This window comes from Eubalaena glacialis, chromosome 3 (genome assembly GCF_028564815.1).
Source record: "Eubalaena glacialis isolate mEubGla1 chromosome 3, mEubGla1.1.hap2.+ XY, whole genome shotgun sequence".
NCBI classification, from domain to species: Eukaryota; Metazoa; Chordata; class Mammalia; order Artiodactyla; family Balaenidae; genus Eubalaena; species Eubalaena glacialis.
Window position 1 is genome coordinate 194,209,658 of NC_083718.1, and position 23,166 is coordinate 194,232,823.

The 23,166-nt window shown below is 54.3% G+C and overlaps 1 protein-coding gene across 1 annotated transcript in view; it reads left to right on the forward strand.

Moving 5' to 3' along the window:
• The window catches only part of CFAP74 (cilia and flagella associated protein 74), an 85,642-nt gene that overhangs the window by 20,181 nt on the left and 42,295 nt on the right, over positions 1 to 23,166 (forward strand). The window contains exons 2-16 of the mRNA XM_061187180.1: positions 5,189 to 5,271; positions 5,864 to 5,948; positions 6,025 to 6,165; positions 6,454 to 6,552; positions 7,352 to 7,456; positions 10,710 to 10,856; positions 11,596 to 11,706; positions 12,064 to 12,166; positions 12,582 to 12,739; positions 13,723 to 13,900; positions 14,915 to 15,097; positions 16,135 to 16,308; positions 16,627 to 16,745; positions 20,801 to 20,867; positions 21,262 to 21,351. Coding sequence (XP_061043163.1) covers positions 5,208 to 5,271; positions 5,864 to 5,948; positions 6,025 to 6,165; positions 6,454 to 6,552; positions 7,352 to 7,456; positions 10,710 to 10,856; positions 11,596 to 11,706; positions 12,064 to 12,166; positions 12,582 to 12,739; positions 13,723 to 13,900; positions 14,915 to 15,097; positions 16,135 to 16,308; positions 16,627 to 16,745; positions 20,801 to 20,867; positions 21,262 to 21,351 — 1,824 coding nt within the window. The 5' untranslated portion in view covers positions 5,189 to 5,207. The remainder of the gene's footprint in view (positions 1 to 5,188; positions 5,272 to 5,863; positions 5,949 to 6,024; positions 6,166 to 6,453; positions 6,553 to 7,351; positions 7,457 to 10,709; positions 10,857 to 11,595; positions 11,707 to 12,063; positions 12,167 to 12,581; positions 12,740 to 13,722; positions 13,901 to 14,914; positions 15,098 to 16,134; positions 16,309 to 16,626; positions 16,746 to 20,800; positions 20,868 to 21,261; positions 21,352 to 23,166) is intronic.

A 23,166-nucleotide genomic window follows, 5' to 3' on the forward strand; every position in this document is an offset into this window, starting at 1 on the left:
TGTTCCATTGATCTATATTTCTGGTTGTGACTTCTTTTTCACTTCTGATTTTCTAGATTTGGGCCCTCTCTCTTTTTCTCTTCATGAGTTGGGCTAAAGGTTTATCAGTTTTGTTTATCTTTTCAAAGAACCAGCTCTTAGTTTCATTGATCTTTCTGATTGTTTTTTAAAGTCTCTATTTAATTTATTTCTGCTCTGATCTTTATGATTTCTTTCCTTCTACTAACTTTGAGTTTTGTTTGTTCTGCTTTCTCTACTTAGGGTTAGGCTTTAGGTGTACGGTTAGGTTGTTTATCTGAGATTTTTCTTGTTTCCTGAGGTGAGCCTGTATTGCTATAAACTTCCTTTTTAGAACTGCTTTTGCTGCATCCCACAGATTTTGGATTATTTGCTTTTCATTTTCATTTGTGTCAGGTATTCTTTTAATTTCTTCTTTGATTTCTTCAGTGATCCATTGGTTGCTTGGTAGCATATTGTTTAGCCTCTACATGTTTGTGTTTCTTGCAGTTTTTTTCTTGTAGTTGATTTTTAGTCTCATAGCATTGTGATCATAAAAGATGCCTAATATGATTTCAATTTTCATAAATTTATTGAGACTTGTTTTGTGGCCTAGCATGTGATCTGTCCTGGAGAATGTTTCATGTATACTTGAAAAGAATATGTATTTGCTGTTTTGGGATGGAATGTTCTAGATAGATCAATTAAGTTCATTTGGTCTAATGTGTCATTTAAGGCCAGTGTTTCCTTATTGATTTTCTGTCTAGATAATCTGTCCATTGATGTAAATGGCCTGGGAGTCCTGAAGTAGGAGTATCAGCCCACTGGTGGGTAGGGCCAGGGTCCAGGGGGTCCTGTGGCTGGTGCTGCCCACTAGTGGGTGACGCTGGTCCTGGGGCTGGTGCTGGGCAGTGGTGAGCGGGACTGGGTCCTGGGCCCTCAGGTGGACAGCGCGAGGTCCTGGGGAGGCTGTGGGCTCAGGGAGTCTTAAGGCAGCCGGCCTACTGGCAGGTGGGGCTATGCCCCTGCCCAGCTAGCTGCTTGGCCTGAGGCATCCCCGTACTGGTGCCTACAGGCTGGTATGCAGGGCAGGTCCCGGCACTAATAAGTCAGAGAGAGGATTCTGAAATGGCGCTTGCAGCACCAGTGTCCTTGTGTTAGAACGAGCTGCCCCCAAAATAGCTGCCACCAGTGACTGTGTCCCCAGGACGAGCTGCCCTTGCCTGCAGCCTCTCCTGGAGGCTCCCCGAGATCAGCAGGTGGGTCTGACCCAGGCTCCTCTCAATTTCCTGCTTTTGTCCTGGGCCCTGAGCACGTGAGATTTTGTGTCCTTTAAGAGCGGCGTCTCTATTTTGCACAGCCCTCTGGCTCCCCTGGAAGGAAGCCCCGCTTGCCTTCAGAGCCAGATGTTCTTCGGGCTCGACTTCCTGGTGCAGGGCCCCCAGGCTGGGGAGCCTGACATGGGGCTCAGACCCCTGACTCCTTGGGGCGAACCTCTGCGGTTGTGATTATCCTCCCGTGCGCAGCTTACCCACCTGGGGGTTTGGGTCTTGACTACACCGCGGCTCTGCCCCTCCTACCCAACCTGTTGTGAGTCCTCCTGTACATCTTCAGTTGTAGACAGTCTTTTCTTCTAAGCTTCTGGTCTTTCTCGTCACTAGTTGCTCTGTGACTAGGGGGATTCTCTTTGTGTCCGTGGGAGAAGGCGAGCTCAGGGGTCTTCCTACTCGCCCATCTTGGCTGCTTTTCTCTATTTGTTATTGATTTGGGCTGATTAATTTGGTCAGAGAATAAGCTTTGTAAGATTTTAGTTATCTGAAATTTGTTGAGTCCTGCTTTGGGGCCAGTAGATAGTTTTTGTAAATATTCTGTGTAATGGTTTAAGGGAGCACTTAAATTTCCATAGTTGTTTTTGTTCTATGTATGTCTGTGGGGTTCAGTTTGTTAATGATGTTGTTTAAATATGTGTCATTAATGACTTATTTTATCTGGTTTTGTTGTCAGTTCCTGAGAGAGGTGTGTTAAAATCTCCCACTAGGGTTTGTACTTTTGACTCTCTCTCCTTGTTCTGCCAATCTTTGCTTTGTTTATTTAGTGGCTATGCATTTGAATACAAGTGGATTTACCACTGTTGTATCTTCCTGGTGAGCTGAGCATCTGGTGATGACCTGACCCTCTTACTGCTGTTACTGCTTTTTGCCTAAAGTATTTTTGTCTGTTTCTAGACAACGTCACCAGCTTCCTGTTACAGTTTCTATACAGGGCGTCTTTGTCTGACTTTGAAAATGCAGTGCTTCTGTACGTTATTGCTTTAGAATTCTCTTTTAAATAGTAAAAAGTGGGCTTCCCTGGTGGCACAGTGTTTAAGAATCCGCCTGCCAATGCAGGGGACACGGGTTTGAGCCCTGGTCCGGGAAGATCCCACATGCCGCGGAGCAATGAAGCCCGTGCGCCACAACTACTGAGCCTGCGCTCTAGAGCCTGCGAGCCACAACTACTGAGCCCATGCGCCACAACTACTGAAGCCCACGCTCCTAGAGCCGGTGCTCCACAACAAGAGAATCCACCGCAACGAGAAGCCTGCGCACCTCAATGAAGAGTAGCCCCTGGGCTTCCCTGGTGGCGCAGTGGTTGAGAGTCTGCCTGCCAATGCAGGGGACACGGGTTCGAGCCCTGGTCTGGGAGGATCCCACATGCCGCGGAGCAACTGGGCCCGTGAGCCACGATTACTGAGCCTGCGCGTCTGGAGCCTGTGCTCCACAACGGGAGGGGCCACGATGGTGAGAGGCCCGCGCACCGCGATGAAGAGTGGCCCCCACTTGCCGCAACAGGAGAAAGCCCTCGCACAGAAACGAAGACCCAATGCAGCCATAAATAAATAAATAAATAAAAATTAAAAAAAAACGGACTGCTGGGCTCTACCCTGAGCTTTTGATTCAATAGATCTGGGGTGGGGCCTGAAATTGTGCATTTAAAAAAAAAAAAAAAAAAAAAGAGTAGCCCCTGCTCTCCGTGACTAGAGAAAGCCCGCGCGCAGCAACGAAGACCCAGTGCAGCCAAAAATAAATAAATTTTTAAAAAATAAAAAATAAATAGTAAAATGTTAGATTTTTGTTGTTTTTGTTGTTGGTGTTTTTTTTAATCTAATTTGATAAGACTTTCCTTTAGCTTGGTCACTTCATCTATTTGTATTCTTGTCTTCACTTAGATTTTGATCTGATAATTTCATAATGTCAATTCTTCAAGACCCTTAAGACAATTAAAATACAATTTTTCCAGCATTTTTGATTATTTGCACGCTGGCCAGCCAATTCTCAAACAGAAGGTCCACGTGCTTCTTAAGCACATTTTAGCAAATCTCTGTGTTTGATCCCACTTCACCTGCACGTCAGAGGCGCCTGGCTCCTGACCCCCAGGTTGTGCGATGCCCGCAGGGCCTTGGGGCCCCTCACTGTGCGTCCTTCCGCACGCTAGCTCTTGTTGTGTTCCCACTGTTCTTCTCGCGTCTGCCTCATCCTTGTAGACTCGTGTCCTGAAAACACTGAATCCTGCCACGGTTGTTCTAGTGAGGATTTGAAGGGGATCAGGGACCCCCTGTCTGGAACCACCGTCTTCAGCTGGACATTCAGAGCGTGTGTGGTTTGATGTTGTCACTGCAGGTGGAGCTGTGTGAGACGTCCCTCCTCTTAGCAGCGTGTCACCCACGGGGGGCGTCGGTTACACTGTGTTTTATACGCGATATGATGAGCGCATGGAACTCACGATCCCAGGGCAGGACAGGCTGGACCACTTTGTAAGCATCTTCTGAAAGCCCAGCATTCACCATCCACAGGCTGGTAGACTAATAGGTGTCTTCAATTGGGAGGAATATTGTTGGTATTTTACAAAATGCCTCAAAATTCTGCCTCTCGGGGCTTTAATGCACAAAGGGGTTTTTTGTAGCATTTAAAAAATAAATGACTGGCATTGATTTATTAATGATTTATCAAGGAAACATTATTAGGCTTTGAAAATATTTTTCAGTGACTTATTCTGGAGCAGTTGCTAAATTCAGCAATGAAAACAAACTGGTCTACAATTTCAGCACCTCGTCCATAATATCAACATTTAATATCAACATCTAATATCAACATCTGTACCAAGTTCTACACAGGCAGCTCCCAATGTTCCCGAAATGATTATCAAACTGTAATGAATATTCTGAAACCCCTTAGGAGTTGTCTCTGGACTCTGTGCCTGCGTTTTATTGAGATAACATGTACACGCTGTAACATGCACACAAATTAAATGTTCACTAGTGTGAGTTTGACACTTGTGTACACCTGTGTAGCCACCACCCAAAACAAGATGCAGACCGTTTCCGTCCTCCCCCTAGTTCCTCGTAGCCCCCCGCCGTCCCCATCCCCTGCCTCTAGCCCAGAATCTGTGTCTCATTTCTATCATCACCCTTTAGTCCTGCCTGTTCTGGGGCTTCATATGTGCTCTTCTGTGTCTGGCTTCCTGCACTTAACATGGTGTTTCTGAGATTCATCTGTGGTGCTGTGCATCAGACTTCGTTCTCTTTATCACTATTATTCCTTTGTATGAATGTGCCAGAATCTGTTTCTCAGAAGCAGTTCTCATCATGATGGACATTTGGATTGTTTCCAGTTTGGGACTGTTGTGAATAAGGTTGCTGTGAGCATTCCTGTACAAGTTTTTTTGTGGACATACTTCTTTTTCTCTTGGGTAAATACCTCACAGTAGGATTTCTGGGTCCTATGGTTAGTTATGTTGATAGCATCTAGTGTTATGGTTTAGTATTTGGTATTTTTGATTTGGGGCGTTCTAACAGGTGTGTAGTAGTGTCTGGTTATGGTTTTGATTTGATTCCCTAGTGACTAATGATGTTTACAAAGTTCCATGAGCCTATGGTCATTCGTGCATCTTCTTTTGTCATGTCTGTTCTAAAATTTTTGTCCCTTTTCAATTGGGGTTTGGACTTTCTATTGCTGTTATTTAGGAGTTCTTTATATATAATCTGAGTACAAGACCTTTGTTACATATATGTACTGCAAATATTTTTTCAGATTCTGTGGCCTCTCTTCATTTTCTTAATGTCTTTTTACAAGAGAAATTGTTAACTCTTATGAAATCCGGTTTTTTAGGTTTTTTTTAATGTGTCATCTATGTTTTGTAAAAATTTTTGTAGCTAATTTCTGCCTCCCAAGATGGAAGAAGATGCCAGCCTGTTCCCTAAGAAGCTTTTGGACGACGCCCCCCTTGTGGAGGATGGTAATTAAGAAAGGTCTTTTCACAAATAAGACATGTTTCAACCCACAGAAGACAAATGATGTGCTTAATAGTTGCCCTTTAATTTCCTTTTTTCAGAGAGACTACATCTTTTAAACTCAGATTTTTTCTCAAAAAGGTAGCTTATGTTATTCTGTGTTTAATCGGAAGAAAGAGCTACGTGGCTGAGACTTTGAAGGTGGCTGACTGTCTTCCCCAGTTTTTTGCTATTGCTTAAAATGGCGATAATGACCCTGTTGTATGTAGCATGAAGGGCCTGGTTTAAGAGCAGGCAGCTGGATTTCACGTCTGCCTCTGACGAGTCTGCCGTGATATCTCGTCATGTGGCCTTTAGAAAACTCCACTCTACGCTCATGAAACAAGGGTGGGAAAGACAATAGTGTTTTGCTATTATTATGAAAATAGTTTTGACTTTGCAGACCCCTTGGAAGGGTTCCCTGGGCCACACTTTGAGAACTACTGCTCTGAGCCACCATCGCATCATTGCCCAGTTTGCGTGTGTCAGGATTTACCCTGGAACTTCAGGCTTGAAGGTCTCCATCTTCTTTCTGTTGTTTTAACTCTCTATTTCTAGAAACAGATGAACTGGAGGATCCGGAGTTTGTGCTGGACTCTGTCCCCGGGGGGGCTGAGAACAAGGCGGACCCAGGAAGCTCCTGGTAATTAACCCGGGAAAGGGGGAGGGGCAGGACGCGCTCCCCACGCGATGGCAGCGGGGGTCCTTTCCGCGTTAAGTCCAGGGAAAGAGCAGAACGCAGACAAGAGGAAGCAGAGACCAGCCGTCCAGGACAGAATGCAGGCCTCACTCCTGCGGAGGGACTTGAGCCACCTAGACCAGCTGCATGAAGAGAAAGACCTTTTCATTCAGAAAACGAGGTGAGCGGGGCGGGCCGGGCTCTGGCCGGGGCCCATCTGTGCGGGGTTCGCTGCCCTCCACTCCTGTCCGATTGGCAGCGACACTGCAGTGTGTTCTCCAATGTCTGCGAAGAAAAATTTCAAACACAGAAAAGTTGAAACTTGAAAGCAAATGGATGACATCATGAAACTTTACTCAGAAACGCTTGAGATGCCCACAGGAGAGCCTGTGCCAGCTGCCGGCCCCGCCCCGATCGGAGGGCCTGGGGTGCAGGGAGCCGTTTACCGATGCCGGCTCCAAATTTTCAGGGCGGAGCTGCGTGCTTGCCGCCGGAGGATGGGGCTCCTCGCCAAGCAGCAGGAGAGCGTGGCGGCCGACCTGGCCGCGGAGAGAGCCGCCGGCAACACGTAGGTCGGAGGTGGGGCCCTGGGGCCGGCGGGCGCGGGGGGCGGACCCACTTCCCGGCCGTGTGGGAATCGGGCAACCCAAGTGGACATCAGGAGTCAGGTGGCCACGAGTCAGGAGGGGCGGTCATTTTGAGGCAGGTGGCCAGGGGAGGCCTCCCTGAGGAGGGGACCTGCAGGCTGGGACGTGAGTGGTAGGAACAGCGGCACAATGGCTGGGGTGGGGCGGTGAGCGCAGGGCCCGGGGCAGCAGGCGAGGACGCCAGGCCACGTGCCTGCAGAGCAGAGCCCTCTGGTCAGTGTCCCCCCCACGCCGTCCTCCGAGAGGTGCCCCGCCCGCTCCTGCCCTTAGAGGGGTGTCTTGGGGGGCGGTGCACCTCTCTGTTCATCTGAGCGCCCCCACGAAGTGGCTACACCTCAGAGTGTAACCGGGCTTGGGTGACCAGGAGGGCAGAGGGAGAGGAAGTAGGAGATCTCAGAGTGGGCTCGGCCAAGAGGGTCTCTCAGTGGCTTTTTGGCCCCCGAGATGCTTCTAGTCGTTAGGTGAGTGTGCTGGGTCCTTCCTGAGGGGCTGGCAACCAGGGGGCCGGCTCCCCATCCTTGTAAGAATGAGAGGCCAGTGGAGAGGGGGCGGGAGGGGGCGGCAGCGGGGTCAGATCAACGAAGTGGGCCCAGGAGGAGCCTTCCTTCGGCCACAGCCCTGCCCTCCCAGTCGGCCAGTTTAGAGGAAAAGTCAGGCGAAGGCGTCGCTGAGCCTGAAGGCCGGCAGCCCCTGAGGCCCTGACCCACTTGCCCTCTGCAGGGCAGCCGTGGGTCGCCTCGAGGCAGCGTCCCAGCGCCTGTGCTCAGAGCTGGGGAACGAGAGGGACCTGCAGGCGAAGATGACGGCCGTGCTGCAGGAGAGCGTGTAAGTCCAGGCCGTCGAGCAGGGACGGGTTTGAAGATAAAGAATGACATTTTGTGCTTGACTTTCAAGCTGCCTAAAAATTGAAAGGTAGCTGAGACTTTCCATTGTTTAAGTGTTTTGCGCGTTCTCCATGTTTGTCTGAGTTCTCAGGAACTGTGAAATCAGCTTCTTTTTCCTTTTTTCCTGCTCTTTGAGCCCCCGTAGAACGACCAGCACGATTTTTAAAAGAGCTTTACACCTTTTCTGCGAGCATTCCCCCCACCCCGGCAAGGAGACGGCTGCGCTGTGTCAAATCCTGTACGCGGAGCTTGTCTTGGCAGCTTCCTCTCTGCACCAGCGCCACGAAGCCCCCGGGCCCTGCCTGTGTCGGATCACTGTATGGTCCATTTACTTTTTTTAAAAACTTCTAAATTTTGAAACAATTTCAAGTTCACAGAAGAGTTGCAGAAATAGCACCAAGAACCCCCGGTGTCCCCTTGCTCTCCCCACCATCCCGGTGACACTTCACACCTGGGGGGTTGCATAGGGTCGCCCCACCTCCAGTAGGAAAGACCCTCAGTCTTCCCCTGACGCTCGTGACCTTGACAGTTTTGAAGCATCCGGGCCAGGAAAGGTCCCCCAAGTTGCCTTTGTGTGATGTTTCCTCAGGGTGGTGGTCTAGAATCCCCCACGTGCTGCCCGCCCACGAGGCTCACGATGGCCACCGGTCCCATTTCCAGTGGGGGAACTTTGGTCACTTGATCGAGATGGGGTGTGCAGGGTTTCTTTTTTGGTTTTAAAGTTTACACATTTTTTAAAAATATTTATTTATTTATTTGGCTGCGCTGGGTCTTAGTTGTGGCATGCAGGATCTAGTTCCCCGACCAGGGATCGAACCCAGGCCCCCTGCATTGGGAGCGCGGAATCTTAACCACTGGACCACCAGGGAAGTCCCTAAAGTTTACACTTTTTAAAAAAATATTTATTTAATTTATTTATTTAGGCTGCACCAGGTCTATGTTGCAGCATGTGAGATCTTTAGTTGCAGCATGCATGTGGGATCTAGTTCCCTGACCAGGGATCGAACCCGGGCCCCCTGCATTGGGAGCACAGAGTCTTACCCACTGGACCACCAGAGAAGTCCCATGCAGGGTTTCTTCAATGCAGGGTCACGCTTTTCTTTTGGAAACTAACATGGAATTTGTGGTACATACTGTGAGACTGGAAGACCCCATCCTCATCCCTTTCACGCTCTGGTGTTTGCATTTATTGATGCTTCTCGCTGGAATCAGTTATGATGATGGTTGCCAAAGGGCGATTTTCTAATTCCGTAATTCCTTCTAAATGTACGTGTTAGCGTTCCACTGTAAAGAACAGCGTTCTCTTCCCCATGTTTCTTTATGTGTCAGTGTAGACTCTTCGACTTCTGTTCTATGCAGTGGGTTATAACCTGCCCCATCATTTTTTTTTTAATTTATTTATTTATTTATTTTTGGCTGCGTTGGGTCTCCGTTGCTGTGCACGGGCTTTCTGTAGTTGCTGCGAGCGGGGGCTACTCTTCGTTGCGGTGCCGTGGGCTGCTCATTGCAGTGGCTTCTCTTGTTGCGGAGCACGGGCTCTAGGCACACGGTCTTCAGTAGTTGTGGCATGTGGGCTCAGTAGTTGCGGCTTGCGGGCTCCAGAGCGCAGGCTCAGTAGTTGTGGCGCACGGGCTTAGTTGCTCCGCGGCATGTGGGACCTTCCTGGACCAGGGCTCGAACCCATGTCCCCTGCATTGGCAGGCGGATTCTTAACCACTGCGCCACCAGGGAAGCCCCATCATCATTATTTATTTTGATGCCCCAGTCACCCCCAGTTGGGCCAGTAGCACCTCTTTCAAGCAGGCTCCCTGTGGTTCTTCGAGTGCTTTCTGGGGTAACGACGTGTTCCTAGCCCACTTGTTCCTGTCCGCCCCAGTCCTGGACCTAGCCGGTTGTCCGGACCAAGCCGGAGCCTTGGTTTCTCACAGGGGAGAGTGGTGTTTAGGGACCTAGGGCTGGGCGCCAGGTGGACCTACTGGGAAGCACGTGCACGTCTGTGTCTGCGTTAGAACCAGGAGTTGGCACCCGTGATTCCAGCTCCAACAGGACCAGAGGTGCACCCTCATCTCCCCTGTCTGATGGGACACTTCTTCTCCAACAGTTGGAACCTGTCTCTCATTACCTTCAGTGTTTTCGCTCGCTTCTCCTCCCGCCAAGTACCACTCTGCTGACCCTGCCCCGCTGCGGCCGGCCCTGACCCCCCGTAGCCCACCTGCCTGCCCCTCCTCATGTGGGCGTGGCTGCTGCCCATTTACTTTCTTTTTAATCAGCTTTATTTAGGTCTAATTTACATGCAGGAAAATGCATGTCAAACGTCCCTTGTGCATCCTGTCCGTCAGCAGTGCTGACCCCAGGCGACCGCGGGTGTCCTCTGCCCCTTAGTGTTGAGTGTGTGCAGACCCTGCAGTGTTTACTCCCCGTGCCCATCTCCTCCATGCCACACAGCAGCCATGAGAGGCATTCATGTCCTCGTGCGTGGCCGGTGTCTCCCTTCATGGCCGTAGAGTCCACTGCTGTCTGCTTCACCCCTGAGCAGGGCAGCCCGGGGGTCTCACTGGCTCCCGTTGGAAGCCCACCCGGTTCCCCTTCCTAGTCAGCATCCCCTTGCACAACGTAGTGACCCCTTGAACCTATTCTCGGGGGGACGTGCCTTCAGGGCCCTCCTGTGTTGCTGCCAGAGTCTGTGTGCCCAGGCTCAAGGGCACCCCAGGCCGCAGGGACGTCGATGAGTCCCCTCAAGTGTGGGCTGAGGGCAGGCGGGCCACGCAGCAGGCGTCTGCTGTCCCCAAGGGCTTCCTTCAGGGGCACGTGTGAACTTGGGGCTCGGTGGCTTAGACGGCGTCACTCACGGTCACTGAGCACCTGCTGAGTGCCAGACCCCGATGTAAGCATGTAGGGTCAGCAGTGAGTAAAACACTTGGAGTCCCTGCCTCGGGGAGCCTGTTTTCACGGGAATGAGAGGCACGTAAGCAAAGCATGAAGCTCGTGGCGGGTGCCACGTGGCACAGTCACTGCGTCCCTGGGCCCAGAGAGCAGGGCTGCAGGGGCAGAGCAGGGTGGTGTTGCGGGAGACAAGGGGCCTGGGTGTTGGTCAGACTCGGTGGCGGAGCCCTGGAGTGGACGCTGCGCGGGGGGCGTGGCCCAGCTCTCCAACCCCTTTGCCAGCGTAAACAGAAGCGCCTCCCGTTTGCAAGGAGCGCCATGTGGCACATCGAGATCCAGGAGAGGCAGCTGGAGGACACCCGCAAGTCGGCCCGAGCGGAGGCCCCGGCTGCCAGGAGGTGCCTCCGGGAGAGGGGGGCCTCGGGGAAGGCAGAGCGGAACCGGCTGCTGCGGGTGCGGTAGGTCCAGGCCTGGGGCCCCCCGGCCCACGCCTGCGCCCCACCGGGCCCACGCCTGCGCCCGCCCCGCCCACGCCTGCGCCCCCTCACGGCCCACGCCTGCGGCCCCCCCACGCCTGCGACCCCCCCAGCCCACGCCTGCGCCCCCTCACGGCCCACGCCTGCGACCCCCCCCAGGCCCACGCCTGCGGCCCCCCCACGCCTGCGACCCCCCCAGCCCACGCCTGCGCCCACCCCGCCCATGCCTACGCCCCTGCCCACCCAGCCCCAGCCTGGGCAGAGTGGCTTGGGCCACGCTCGCTCCCTGACCTGATGGCCGCTTCCCTCCTGGGCGCCCCGCCCTCTTCCCAGCTCTGGCCGCTCCTTGTGGCCTGTCCTCCTGAGGCCCCGACACCGCCCGTTCGCCGCGGGCAGCTGCTTCTGAGGGCGGGGCAGGTGGACCAGGTGTGCTGCAGGCCTGCCCTCCCACCCCAGGGGCCCTCCCGCCCTCGCCCCCGCACGGGGGTCCTCACAGGCCCTCCTGCTCCCACTCCACACCTCGTCCAACCCGTTGCCAGATCTTCCTGCTGCTTCCGTGGGATCCGAGCCTGTGGACACGCACAGGGTCCCCACGGCCCCGCCCCCTACCAGGCACAGCGCAGGGCCCTCCCTCCTCACGCACTTGGCCCTGGTCCCGGGCCCTCTGCGGCCGAGCCTGCACAGGACGTGTCCCTGTTCCCGCTGCCCCGTGTACCTGCAGGAGATCCGTGTGCCTGCAGACGGAGCGCGGGCTCAGGCGCCAGAAGCTGGTGGAAGACGCCCAGAAGAACCATCGGAAGGCCGTGAAGTTCCTGAAGGCCTCCCTGGGGAGGTACAGCGGCTCTCTTCTCTCCGCGGCTCTCCTCCTGCCCCTCCCCTCACCCCACCCCCGCCCACACAGGGAAGACCTGAGAAAGTGGATCAGTTGCCTTCGCTTTGGAATTCTCCAATTTTATCATGGAGCCGTCAGCTCATCACCCAGAAGGATAAACGTGTGTTTTCAGTTTTGAGCTGACGGCCATTGTTTTCAGACGAGGACTCCAGTCTAGAGAACCGGGTTTCACGTTTCCTCGCGGTTCACGCGCCGCCCCGCTCTCTCACACTTGCCTTTAACGTCACCGCGCTTGGCTGCTTCCTTGCGGCTCCTCCCACCCGGTGCCCGCGGGGCATGACCAGGTCCTCCCGCCAGGGTCCGCGAGCAGCAGCGGGAAGAGGCGCTGGAGGCCCGCGAGCGCATGCGCAGGCGCAGGGACGCCGTGCTGGCCCTGAAGAACAGCATCTCCGCCAGCCGGGTAGGACTGCCGCCACCTGCCGACCCCCTCAGGACGCGCCCACCTGCCCTTGGACAGGCTCCCGCGCTCCAGGGGGACCCGGGCTCGGCTCGGCGAGTGCTGGAGCCCTGGGCCTTCCCCGGGGAAGTGATACCCCCCGGGGCCTGGGGGGCAGTTAGACCAGGGAAGCGGGGAGGGATGCGCAGGGAGCCGTCAGTCTAGTGGAGACGGCGGGGCTCTGGCCTCGGGAAGCCCCTGAGGATTTTGGGGAGGGGGCAGCTGCAGGAGGAGAGTGCAGGTGGGAGCAGTGGTGATCTCCACAAACGTTGACCTCCGGCATCTCTGGTACGATTTGAGGGCACCCAGCCCACAGAAAGCTCCATTGTGCACGCGCGCACCTGCGGAGGCTGGCACCTCCGTGTTCTCTATTCCCAAGGAGACACTCCGGAAATTTCAAGCATGGGACCAGGCCAAGGCAGAGCTGGCGGAACAGAAGGCCCAGGCCGAGAAGGAGGTGATTTTGGCCCAAGGTGGGGACGCTTTCAAGCACTTTTGCCATCAACGCCGGCGCCGGGAGCTGGAGGCCCAGAACCGGTGAGGGCCTGGCGGGGCGGCATCCCAGAGCGGTGGGCGGGTGTGTCTGTCACAACCTGCGGCGGCGAGGCTGCCTCTCTCCCTGGGCCTCCCCCTCCCCCCCAGCCCATCCTGCAAGCCCCGCCCTCCACACCTTGCTCTCCAGCCCCCAGCAGGCGGGACCTCTCCTGGGCCTCAGGCACAGCCCCCACTGCCCCTGCTGCCCCGGGCATCCACCACCCGTCGCCTCCTCCCTCCCAGAGGCTGCTGGCAACCGGGGCTCACTTTCTGGGCTCCCCCAAACCGGGGCTCAGTGCTGCCTCAGTCCACGCAGCACCCCGTCATCCCCTAAGATCCCCTCAGCCTGCAAGTTCCCCGTTCTCAGCTCCCCAGGCTGCAGCGGACCTGAGAGACAGGGGTCCCCCCGGGGGCTTCCCAAGATGCAAGAGTGAGGTGGCCGCCTCTCCCGCCTCAGCCCAGCCTTGCACACAAGGTTCTGTCACTTCCTCTTCATCCTGGAGGGCCTGTCCCTTCCCCCATGAGCAGCCCCGCCCATCGTGGTCACTGTCAGCACCTGCCCAGGTGTGGCCGCCCGGTCCTGTCACTGGGGAGTCGCGGTGCCCTGAGTGCCAGCCCCGGCGTTGGGTCATCGCCGGCCCGCAGCGGTCCCGGGGGCACCTCCTCCTGCCTTGGAGCCCTTAGTCCTGGCAGGTGGGAGGCGCCAGCAAGGAGCAGCGGGCATGACTGACTGAGTGACCGGCCTCCAGCCCTGAGGCTGCCCTGGTCTGAGCCTCAGGGCGCCCAGCGGCGCCTGGGAACCCGGAGCGGGGGACGCGGCGGCTCACGGGGTCGAGGCTTGTGGCGGGGACGGCGCTGGGCCGGAGGTTCGCGTCCCGGCTCTCTGGCCCGGCCGCGCTCCTGGGCTCCCTCCGTCGGCTCCTGCGGGCCGAGCCTCTCGGCGTCCGGGCGCAGCTGGCTGTCAGCCCAGACGGCGTTTCCCGCAGCGCCTTCGCGGAGGAGCAGAAGCTCAGGAAGCACGAGATCGTGCGGCGGATCTCGAAGGAGGAGGCGGAGGAGGGCAGGAGGAAGCAGCGGCCCCCGCCCCCCAGACCCGCGGGCCGGCCGGCCCTGAGGGGCCGGACCTGGAGCTACGTGGCCGCCTTCCATGCCGGGAAGAGCACGGCGGGCCCGCCCTGCTGCCCCCCGGTGAGCGGACGCCCCTGCTACGCTGGACCGCACCGGCCAGCGCAGATCAGGACCACGGACAGCGCTCCTGCCCCTCCGCCCCTTCGCCCGGGCGCAGGCACAGCCTCTGGTCGCCGGGCGGCCCCAGCCCCGGTGCCCGTGTTCGATGTCCCTCGCGGCTCCCCCCTGGTCTCCGGCGCCTTGCCCGCCTGGGGACGCAGCCCCCCACCGCCACATGTCCCCCGAACAGGATTGTCTTGGGCCACCTTACCTGTCCCCAGATGCCAGAGCCAGGCTGGTGACCAAAGGCCCGTCACGGCCCAGGGGAGACGTGTGCCCCCGTCCACCCCCCACACATGTTCGCCCCGGAGCCGGGCCGCCTCCCTCCATTCCTGCACTCAGTCCTCACATAGAGGGCCGGCCCTGTGCCGGTCGCCCCGTAGGTGACCTGCTTACCTGTCCCTGAGGGTGTGGGGTAGGGACATCGGGACCCCATCCTGAGCCCGGCAGCCCTTCTGCTTCTGCCCTGTGCGCCCCCAGCCTGAAGGCCCAGGTCACTGGCTCCAGCAATGCGCTGCCAGCCGCGACCCCCAGGCTGCTTCGTGGGTGGCCCCCGAAGCCGCGCCTCTCTGTCCCCTCACCCCCAGCCGTGCTCCTGCCCTTCTCCGCGTGGGGCCTTTCTCACGCCTGCAGCAACGTCACCCTCCGTCCTTGTCCCTGTGCCAGCCTGATGTCCCCAGAGGGAGGCCCCGTCTGGCCCTAGAGCAGCTGAGGGTCCGTGAAGGGGGTTCCGGCGTGTCCATAAGTCAGTGTTTTGTGGCTCTTGTGGGCATTGGAGACCAGGCTTTCACGATGTGTAGAGGCACTCATGCTGTAAATAGAAGTTGCAAACGCGTGTGTGCTCTGGTCTCTGAGTGCAGGCGGGGCTGGGTTGTCTGCCAAGGCCCTGGAGTTCCGAGGGTTCGTACTTTCTTCCTCCCGGTCAGTACAATCTCTCTTCTCTAGAATAAGCTGTTGCGTTCCTCTCCCCAACTCCAGGAGGGCAGGTCTGCGTTACCCCAAGCCTCTCTGCTGGTGAAGGCCGTGTCCAGCGAGTCCGTCCAAGCGGACGGGGGGAGCCTTGGCCGGGCGGAGGAGACACTAGCTCGGCCGGAGATCCCCGGGCTCTGGAAGGAGGACTACAAGCCGTACCAGGTAGCCCCTCGGACACGCGGCCACATCTTTTCATCCGTCTCCCACGTCTCCTCCCTGTCCTGGCGACCGTGGCGGCCCCCCTCGCGGGGGCTGCTCTGCGGTTCCTCCCAGCCACCTCCCTCCCAAACAACCACAGGGCCAGTGGTGGCCACACACAGAGGGATGCAGGCAGGGGGCTCGAGAGGTGGGGGCCGAGCCCTAATTCTCCAGCTTACTACTGGGGAAGTGTGTTGCTAGAAAAATGCATGAGTTCACACTTCCTTTGACGGCCTTTTGTCAGGAAACACGCACTATCCAGAGCACTGGTCGTCCTGGTTCTAAAAGGGCAGGCACAGCTCTGCGAGCCGAGAAGTTAGTGAGTGTCCACTGCACGTGGCAGGACACAGGCTCTGGCTCTGTCCCTGCACTGGTCAGCCAAGGCCCGCGGCCACCTGGGAGGACATCGCCCGCCCTTGGTCTGTGTACAAGTTGGTTCCCATTGCTCTGAGGGCAAAGCCATTTTGGTTCCGCTGGTTCTGAGGAGGCCTGCCGCTGCTCTGCTCAGGCCCGGCCACTCCCTCGGGACCACCGGTCAGCAGGCCGGCTCCCACCCAGGAGAGCGAGGCAGGAGGATGCCAGCCCCTGGGCCAACAGGCCCCCAGAGGGTCCCTCTTCAAGTCACTAAGCCGGTCAGGGAGGCAACTTTATTTGTGCCACTGAAAAAATGTTGCTTCCTGTAGAGCTTTTCAAGAACTTTCTCTTGGCCTGATTTTAAAATCTAGAAAATGCTCCTCTGCCATTATTTCCTGGAAATCCGCCGGATCTTGGACGGTCCTGCTCGGCCCCTTGTTTCTCCCCTGACCCTGCCATACCCCCTCCCCCGCCTTGCTGGTGTCCCCCCCCCCTCGGGCATCACACGTTCGCCCCACCCCACCCCGGCCCCGTGCGGCCGTGGTGGCCCCCGGCTCCGGGCTGTCCATTTCCTTTACTCCGCAACTGACCTTGGGGAGGCCTGGGGGGGGGCTCCCGAGCCGGCCACTGTCCCCGCAAAACCGCAGGTGCCCAAGGAGGACATGGACCAGAAGCCCGTGGGCGGAACGAAGATGGACAAGGACGTCCTGGCGCGCACTGTGCAGCGGCTGCACAGCGGGGTGATCCGCAAGCAGGTGGCGTCCAGGCGCGAGTTCAGAGGGTGTCCCTTCAACAGCAAGCCCAAGCTCGTCCACTTCAAGGTGAGCCCAGGGTCCTCGCCTGGGGCTGAGGGGACAGGGCCCGGTCTCGCACGAGGGGTCAGACACTAGCCCCAGGAGGGCGATCGTCCTGGGGGGCTGGGATGTCACACCTTCCTGGTCCCTCTGGAGGAACCAGGCACCACCCGACCCTTTGCTGGGGGACCCCCACCCGCTGGTCCCCAGGAGGCCGCTTCCTGCCCGAGGCGGGGGTCCTACGAGACCATGGAGGGTGTCCCCATCTCCCAGGCGGGGATGTCAGGTGCGGAGAAGCATTCGCCAGAAAACTTGGAGCAGTAACTTTTTATCTGCTTTTCCTAGGACTTTGATATCGGCAAAGTGTACAAGAAAAAGATCACGCTGATTAACGCCACCTACACGATTAACTACTGCAAGCTGGTGGGCGTGGAGGAGAGCCTCCGGGACTTCATCCACATCGAGTACTAGGGGTTGGGGGGGGGAGGCGGGTGGCACGTCGGGGTGGGGGGTGCTTCAGTCCCTGCAACTGTTATCAGAGCCTTTTTATTTGACCCACATTTTGGGCACAAAACCTTCAGCTTGGTCCCCGTGGGCATTTTGTAAAGTGGCTCCTCCGCCTTCCTGAGACCAGCCCAGTTTTCCCTGATAAATGGCTTGATGTTTTCCCCTTCATTGTGTTTTGAGGTTGACCACTCTGGGTAAGATTTCCCTGGAGGGCCTTGTGCCTTTTCAAGGTGAAGAAAAAAGCCATCTTTTATTTCAGGACTGTGTACTTGAACTCTGTATTTAAGGTTTTTTTTTTAAATTAATTAATTTATTTATTTATTTATTTTTGGCTGTGTTGGGTCTTCATTTCTGGGCGAGGGCTTTCTCTAGTTGTGGCAAGCGGGGGCCACTCCTCATCGCGGTGCGCGGGCCTCTCACTATCGCGGCCTCTCTTGTTGCGGAGCACAGGCTCCAGACGCGCAGGCTCAGTAGTTGTGGCTCACGGGCCCAGTTGCTCCGCGGCATGTGGGATCTTCCCAGACCAGGGCTCGAACCCGTGTCCTCTGCATTAGCAGGCAGATTCTCAACCACTGCGCCACCAGGGAAGCCCTGTATTTAAATTTTTTTTTTTTTTTAAATTGTATCCAATAATTCTTTTTTTTTTTAATTGGAGTAAAATTGCTTTACAATGTTGTGTTAGTTTCTACTGTACAATGAAGTGAATCAGCTATATGTCTACATACATCCCCTTCCTCTTGGACCTCCCTCCTACCCCCCCACCATCCCACCCATCTAGGTCGTCACAGAGCACCGAGCTGAGCTCGCTGTGCTGTACAGGAGGTTCCCACTAGCTAGCTATTTTACACATGGTAGCGTATTTATGTCAAACCTAGTATCCCAGTTTGTCCCACCCTCCCCTTCCCCCCACTATGTCCACATGTCCGTTCTCTACGTCTGTGTCTCTATTCCTGCTCTGTAGATAGGTTCACCTGTACCATTTTTCTAGATTCCATATATATGCATTAATATACGGTATTTGTTTTTCTCTTTCTGACTTACTTCATTCTGTATGACAGACTCTAGATCCATCCACATCTCTACAAATGACCCAATTTCGTTCCTTTTTATGGCTGAGTAATATTCCATTGTATATATGTACCACAACTTCTTTATCCATTCATCTGTCCATGGATATTTAGGTTGGTTCCATGTCCTGGCTATTGTAAATAATGCTGCAATGAACATTGGAGTACATGTGTCCTTTAGAATTATGGTTTTCTCAGGGTATATGCCCAGTAGTGGGATTGCTAGGTCATATGGTAATTCTATTGTTAGTTTTTTAAGAAACCTCCATACTGTTCTCCATAGTGGCTGTATCAATTTACATTCCCGCCAACAGTGCAAGAGGGTTCCCTTTTGTCCACACCCTCTCCAGCATTTGTTGTTTGTAGATTTTCTGATGATACCCATTCTAACTGGTATGAGGTGATATTCTAACCGGTGTGAGGTGATACCTCATTGTAGTTTTGATTTGCATTTCTCTAATGATTAGTGATGTTGAGAATCTTTTCATGTACCTTTTGGCCATCTGTTATGTCTTCTTTGGCGAAATGTCTGTTTAGGTCTTCCACCCATTTTTTATTTAGGTTGTTTGTATTTTTTGATATTGAGCTCCACGAGCTGTTTGTATATTTTGGAGATTAATCCTTTGTCCGTTGCTTCATTTGCAAATATTTTCTCCCATTCTGAGGGTTGTCTTTTCATCTTGTTTATGGTTTCCTTTGCTGTGCAAAAGCTTTTAAGTTTAATTAGGTCCCATTTGTTTATTTCTGTTATTTTCATTACTCTAGGAGGTGGGTCAAATGTATTTAAATCTTTACTCTGTTCCAGTGTTTCAGGTTTCTTCCTTTGAGACCCCACTGATATCTGACTTGGGCCCTCTTCTGTGTCTGATTTTCTTTCTGGTCCCTGTAATCCTTCCTTCTTTCCTATTTTGTTTTTCCCTCATTTTTTTTGTAATGACCGTTGCTGTGTCTTCTGCGGGACCCTCTTCTCTTCTGCTCCTTGAGCATTTTGCCCTTCCCGTTAAGAGTTTTTTCTCCTCCCCGTCCTGGTTTCTCCAGCTTCTGTCATCAGTTTGGAGGTCCCAGGGGCTCTTGAGTTTCCAGTTCTGCACGGCTCCTGCTGTGAGCGCTGCAGCCTCCAAGGCCCTGCCCTCTGCCCCCAGGGGCCTTTCCGGGGCTGCTCCCTGAGTCCACGTCACTGACCACAGCTCTGGTCAGCCTCCCCGAGTAGGACACGCTGTCCCGTTCCGTGCCGACTGTGGCCCGGACGCGGGATCTGCAGAGGCTCACGTGTTTATCGCCCGCGTGTTCTCCGCCTTCCAGGCGTGCTGACAGCGGGGGGGCTTTCCTGTGTTGCTAGTTCTTCCTGTTGAGCTGCGGGTTTCTGGAGGAGTCGGCAGAGGCCCAGAGTCGGGTGGTCACTGTCACCTAGGCCACCCTGAGGCGCCCCTCCCCAAGCCTGGAGCAAGAATTTTTTATTGGCAGCATTTCCTCTGACACTTTGAGGACCTTACTCCCCTGTCTCCCGTTTTCTGCTGTGGCTGTTCCGTCCGATCCCCTGTCTTTGTAGGTTATCGAGCTTTTTCCGCAGGTTGCCGTGAGCTTGCCCTCCCCTTGGGGCCCTGCGTGTCTACCACAGTGTGTCTGGCGTGGACTGACCTTTCCTAGGGCTGCTTAGAACTCCCTGTGCTTCCCGATCGGAGGGTTCAGCTCTTTGAGCAGCTGTGGACACTTCTCTGCCCTGTCCCTTCAGGTGTCGCCTACCTCCCATCCTCACAGACCTGCCCCTGTGCTCCAATTCGAACCCTGTCTATTCTGTGCCCCCCCCACACCTCCTGACGCCTGTCTCACATCCCCCCCGCCTCGTCATCTCCCTGAGCAGGTTTCTTAGTGTTTCCTGGGGTCTGTCCCTCTGTTGACTACTTCTCTCCTTGGTCGTATCTAATCGGCTGTTGAAATTGCTTATTATGTGTCTAATTTCAGTTGCCGTATTTCTCATTTCTGAAAATTCTAAGTTCTTTTTCAGATCAGCTGGTATTTCTTGTTCTTTTCTCACGCCTGTAATTCTCTGCGTCTTTCTACTGCCTGATGTCCTTGGGAGTCTGGCCCTGCTCCTCGCCGTGTTTCGTGCTGGTCTGTGCGCGGACTTTGAAATCTGGGTTCTGATCTTCCCACGGCTGAGACTCCATCCTCGGGACTCTGTTAGTCTGTCGTCAAAATGCTTCCCTCCCAATCCGAGGAGTTTTGGATTTGCTTCTGCCTGGTGCCACTGGGACGCTGCCAGCCAGGGACAGATTTTTGTATTAAATTTTTAGCTTGTGTATTTCTATACAAAGTACAATAGGTAAAATCCAACCTTGTGAAAATGGACTTTGTGTTAGAAATTTTGTGGGGGGCTTCTTTTTCTCACCCAAATCCAGACCAAGTCCCTCCAAGTGTCCCTGGGAAGGTGGGGCTGTTTTTCTGGGTCTTTCACTGAAAGTGGGGCTCAGAGGGCTCCAGCTGAATGCAGGGCCCACAGTCCCAGCTCCCTACCTGTCTCACACACCTGACCTTGATCCTAAAACCCTAGATCCTTGGTTCAGGCCTGGCACGTGTCCTCGGGGGAACTGTGACCACTGCTGACCCCAGAGCATCTGTCCCTCTGGAGTTGGCCCCTGGGGACTTGCCTCCTTCCTCCCTCCTTCCCTCCCCCCTCCCTTCCTCCTCCCTCCCTTCCCCCTCCCCCTCCCCCCCTTCCTTCCTTCCCTCAGCCCTTCACTCACACAACTGACACTCAGATGTTCCTTGAGCATCTCCTGTGAATTGAGTCCCGGCGAGGCAGCAGGGGCTCAGCACCCAGGACGGGCGAGAGGGAGGGTCCCAAAGCCCCGCTGGGGCGCCGGCTGTTTGGACAGTGGCTTCCAGCTGGGCTGGCTCCACGAAGGCAGGATGCTCACCTCCTGCCTTCGTCACTGTGCCTGCAGCTTTGACCCCCCCGGTCCTATGTCAGCCGGCATGTCCTGTGAAGTGCTTGTCACCTTCAAGCCCATGGTGAGTGTTGAGCCCAACACCAAGCCGTGGAAAAGGAGATTTCCTCACCCTGTCGCAAGAGGGTGGTGGGTGGAATCGGGGTCTCTGCTGCCCGCCAGGCTCCGCAGGGTGTTGTGATGGAGGAGGGGCAGCCTCAGAAGGGGTCACGCAGGCCCCCGTGTGGCTGTTTTATGCCCAAAACATATTGGAACGTTCCTCAATGCTAGCAGGATGACAAGGCGGCTCCTCTGTGTTGCTGGCTGGCAGGCGTGACGGCTCGCGCTAGCGGGTCCGAGCGGGGCGCGCTCCGTGGACCCCTCCCTCGGGCGGGGGGGTGGTGGCTGTGACTGTGCGGACAGCACATGTCACTGCGGAAAGCTGCAAACGTGGGTGGTTGGATGGTTTTATTTTTTAGGTAAACAAAGATCTGGAAGGAAATGTCTCGTTTCTGGCTCAGACGGGCAGGTTTTCTGTTCCACTGAAATGTTCAACGAAGAAATGCTCCGTGAGTTCTCGCCAAGCGTCCGGGTTGGGAGGGTGGGCGGCCGGGGCCTGAGGCGTCCAGTCTGGGGAGGTGGGCACCCGCGGCAATGCTGGGAACGTCCAGGCGAGTCCTGCGCTGGGTGGAGCCCAGATTGCAGGAACCCCGGGTCAGAGGAGACCCTGTTCCTCCTGAAAGCTCTGCGGTGTCCCTTTGATTCCTTTCTTTTTTTGAGCTATAGTCACCATGCTGCATCTTACATCCCCAGACCTTATAACTGAAGTTTGTGCCTTTGGACCCCCTTCACCCATTTTGCCCACCCCCACCCCTGCCTCTGGGAACCACCATCTGTTTTTGTATCTGTGAGTTCCACATTTTTTAGATTCCACGTATAAGTGCGATCATACAGTATCTGTCTTTTCTGCCTGACTTATTTCACTTAGCTCAGTGCCATCCAGGTTGTCGCAAATAGCAAGGTTTCCTTTTTAATGGCTGAATAACGTTCCATTTTATATGTACCACATTTTCTTTATCCATCCATCCATCGATGGCCACTTAGGTTGCTTCCATGTCTTGGCTTTTGTAAATAGTGCTTCAGTGAACATGGGCATGCAGACAACTCTTCTGATGATACTGATTTCATGCCTTTGGATAAATACCCAGAAGTGGAATTGCGGGATCATATGGTAATTCTACTTTTAATTTTTTGAGGAACCTCCATACTGTTTTCCGTAGTGGTTGCACTAATTACATTCCCACCAACAGTGCACGAGGGTTCCCTTTTCTCCACATCCTCGCCAACACTTGTTATTTCTTTCTTTTTGTTAATAGCTATTCCAACGGTATAAGTGATATCCCATTGTGGTTTTGATTTGCATTTCCCTGATGATTAGTGATACTGAGCACCTTTCATGTACCTGTTGGCCATTTGGATGTCTTCTTTAGAAAAATATCTATTCAGTTCCTCTGCCCATTTGTAAATCAGATTGGGGTTTTTTGTTTGTTTGTTTGTTTTGTTTTTTTTGTTTTTGCTATTCAGTTGTGTGAGTTCTTCATATATTTTGGATATTAACCCTTTATCAGGTGTGTGATTTGTAAATATTTTCTCCCATTCCATAGGTTGCCTTTTCATTTTGTTGGTGATTTCCTTTGCTGTGCAGAATTGATTTTTTCTTTTAATTAAGAAAAATTTCAAAGTAATGAAGAGCAGAAAGAATAGTACAATGTATATCCATATACCCACTTCCAGAGTCCAATCATTGTCAACATTTGCCGCACGCACTTCAGCTGTCTACCTGTCTGTTTTTGCTGGCCCACTTCGAAGTGAATTAGCAATATCACAACACTCAACACCCATCCTTATAAAATGTCAGCATCTCGAATAAAATTAACCACATTCCTAGCCATCACCTATCACCCAGTGCACATTCAAATGTACTGAAATGTCCCCAAACCAGCTTTTATAACTGTGGGTTTTTAAGCTGGGATACAGTCAAGCTCACACATTGCATTTGATTATTAGGTTCTTAAGTCTCTTTTTTTCAGGCTTTAGTTGTGGTAAAATACACGTAGCATAGAATATACCATCTTAACCCTTTTTAGGTGCACAGTTCAGGGGTATTAAATACTTTCACACTGTTGTGCAGCCCTCACCAGAACTCTTCGTTTTGCAAAACCGAAGCTCTGTCCCCATTAAACACTCCCTCCAGCCCCTGGCGTCCTCCATTCTGCTTTCTGTCTCTACAGATTTGATGAGTCTAAGTACCTTATATAAGTGGAATCACATGGTATTTTCCCTTTTGTGACCAGCTTATTTCACTGAGCACAGTGCCCTCAAGG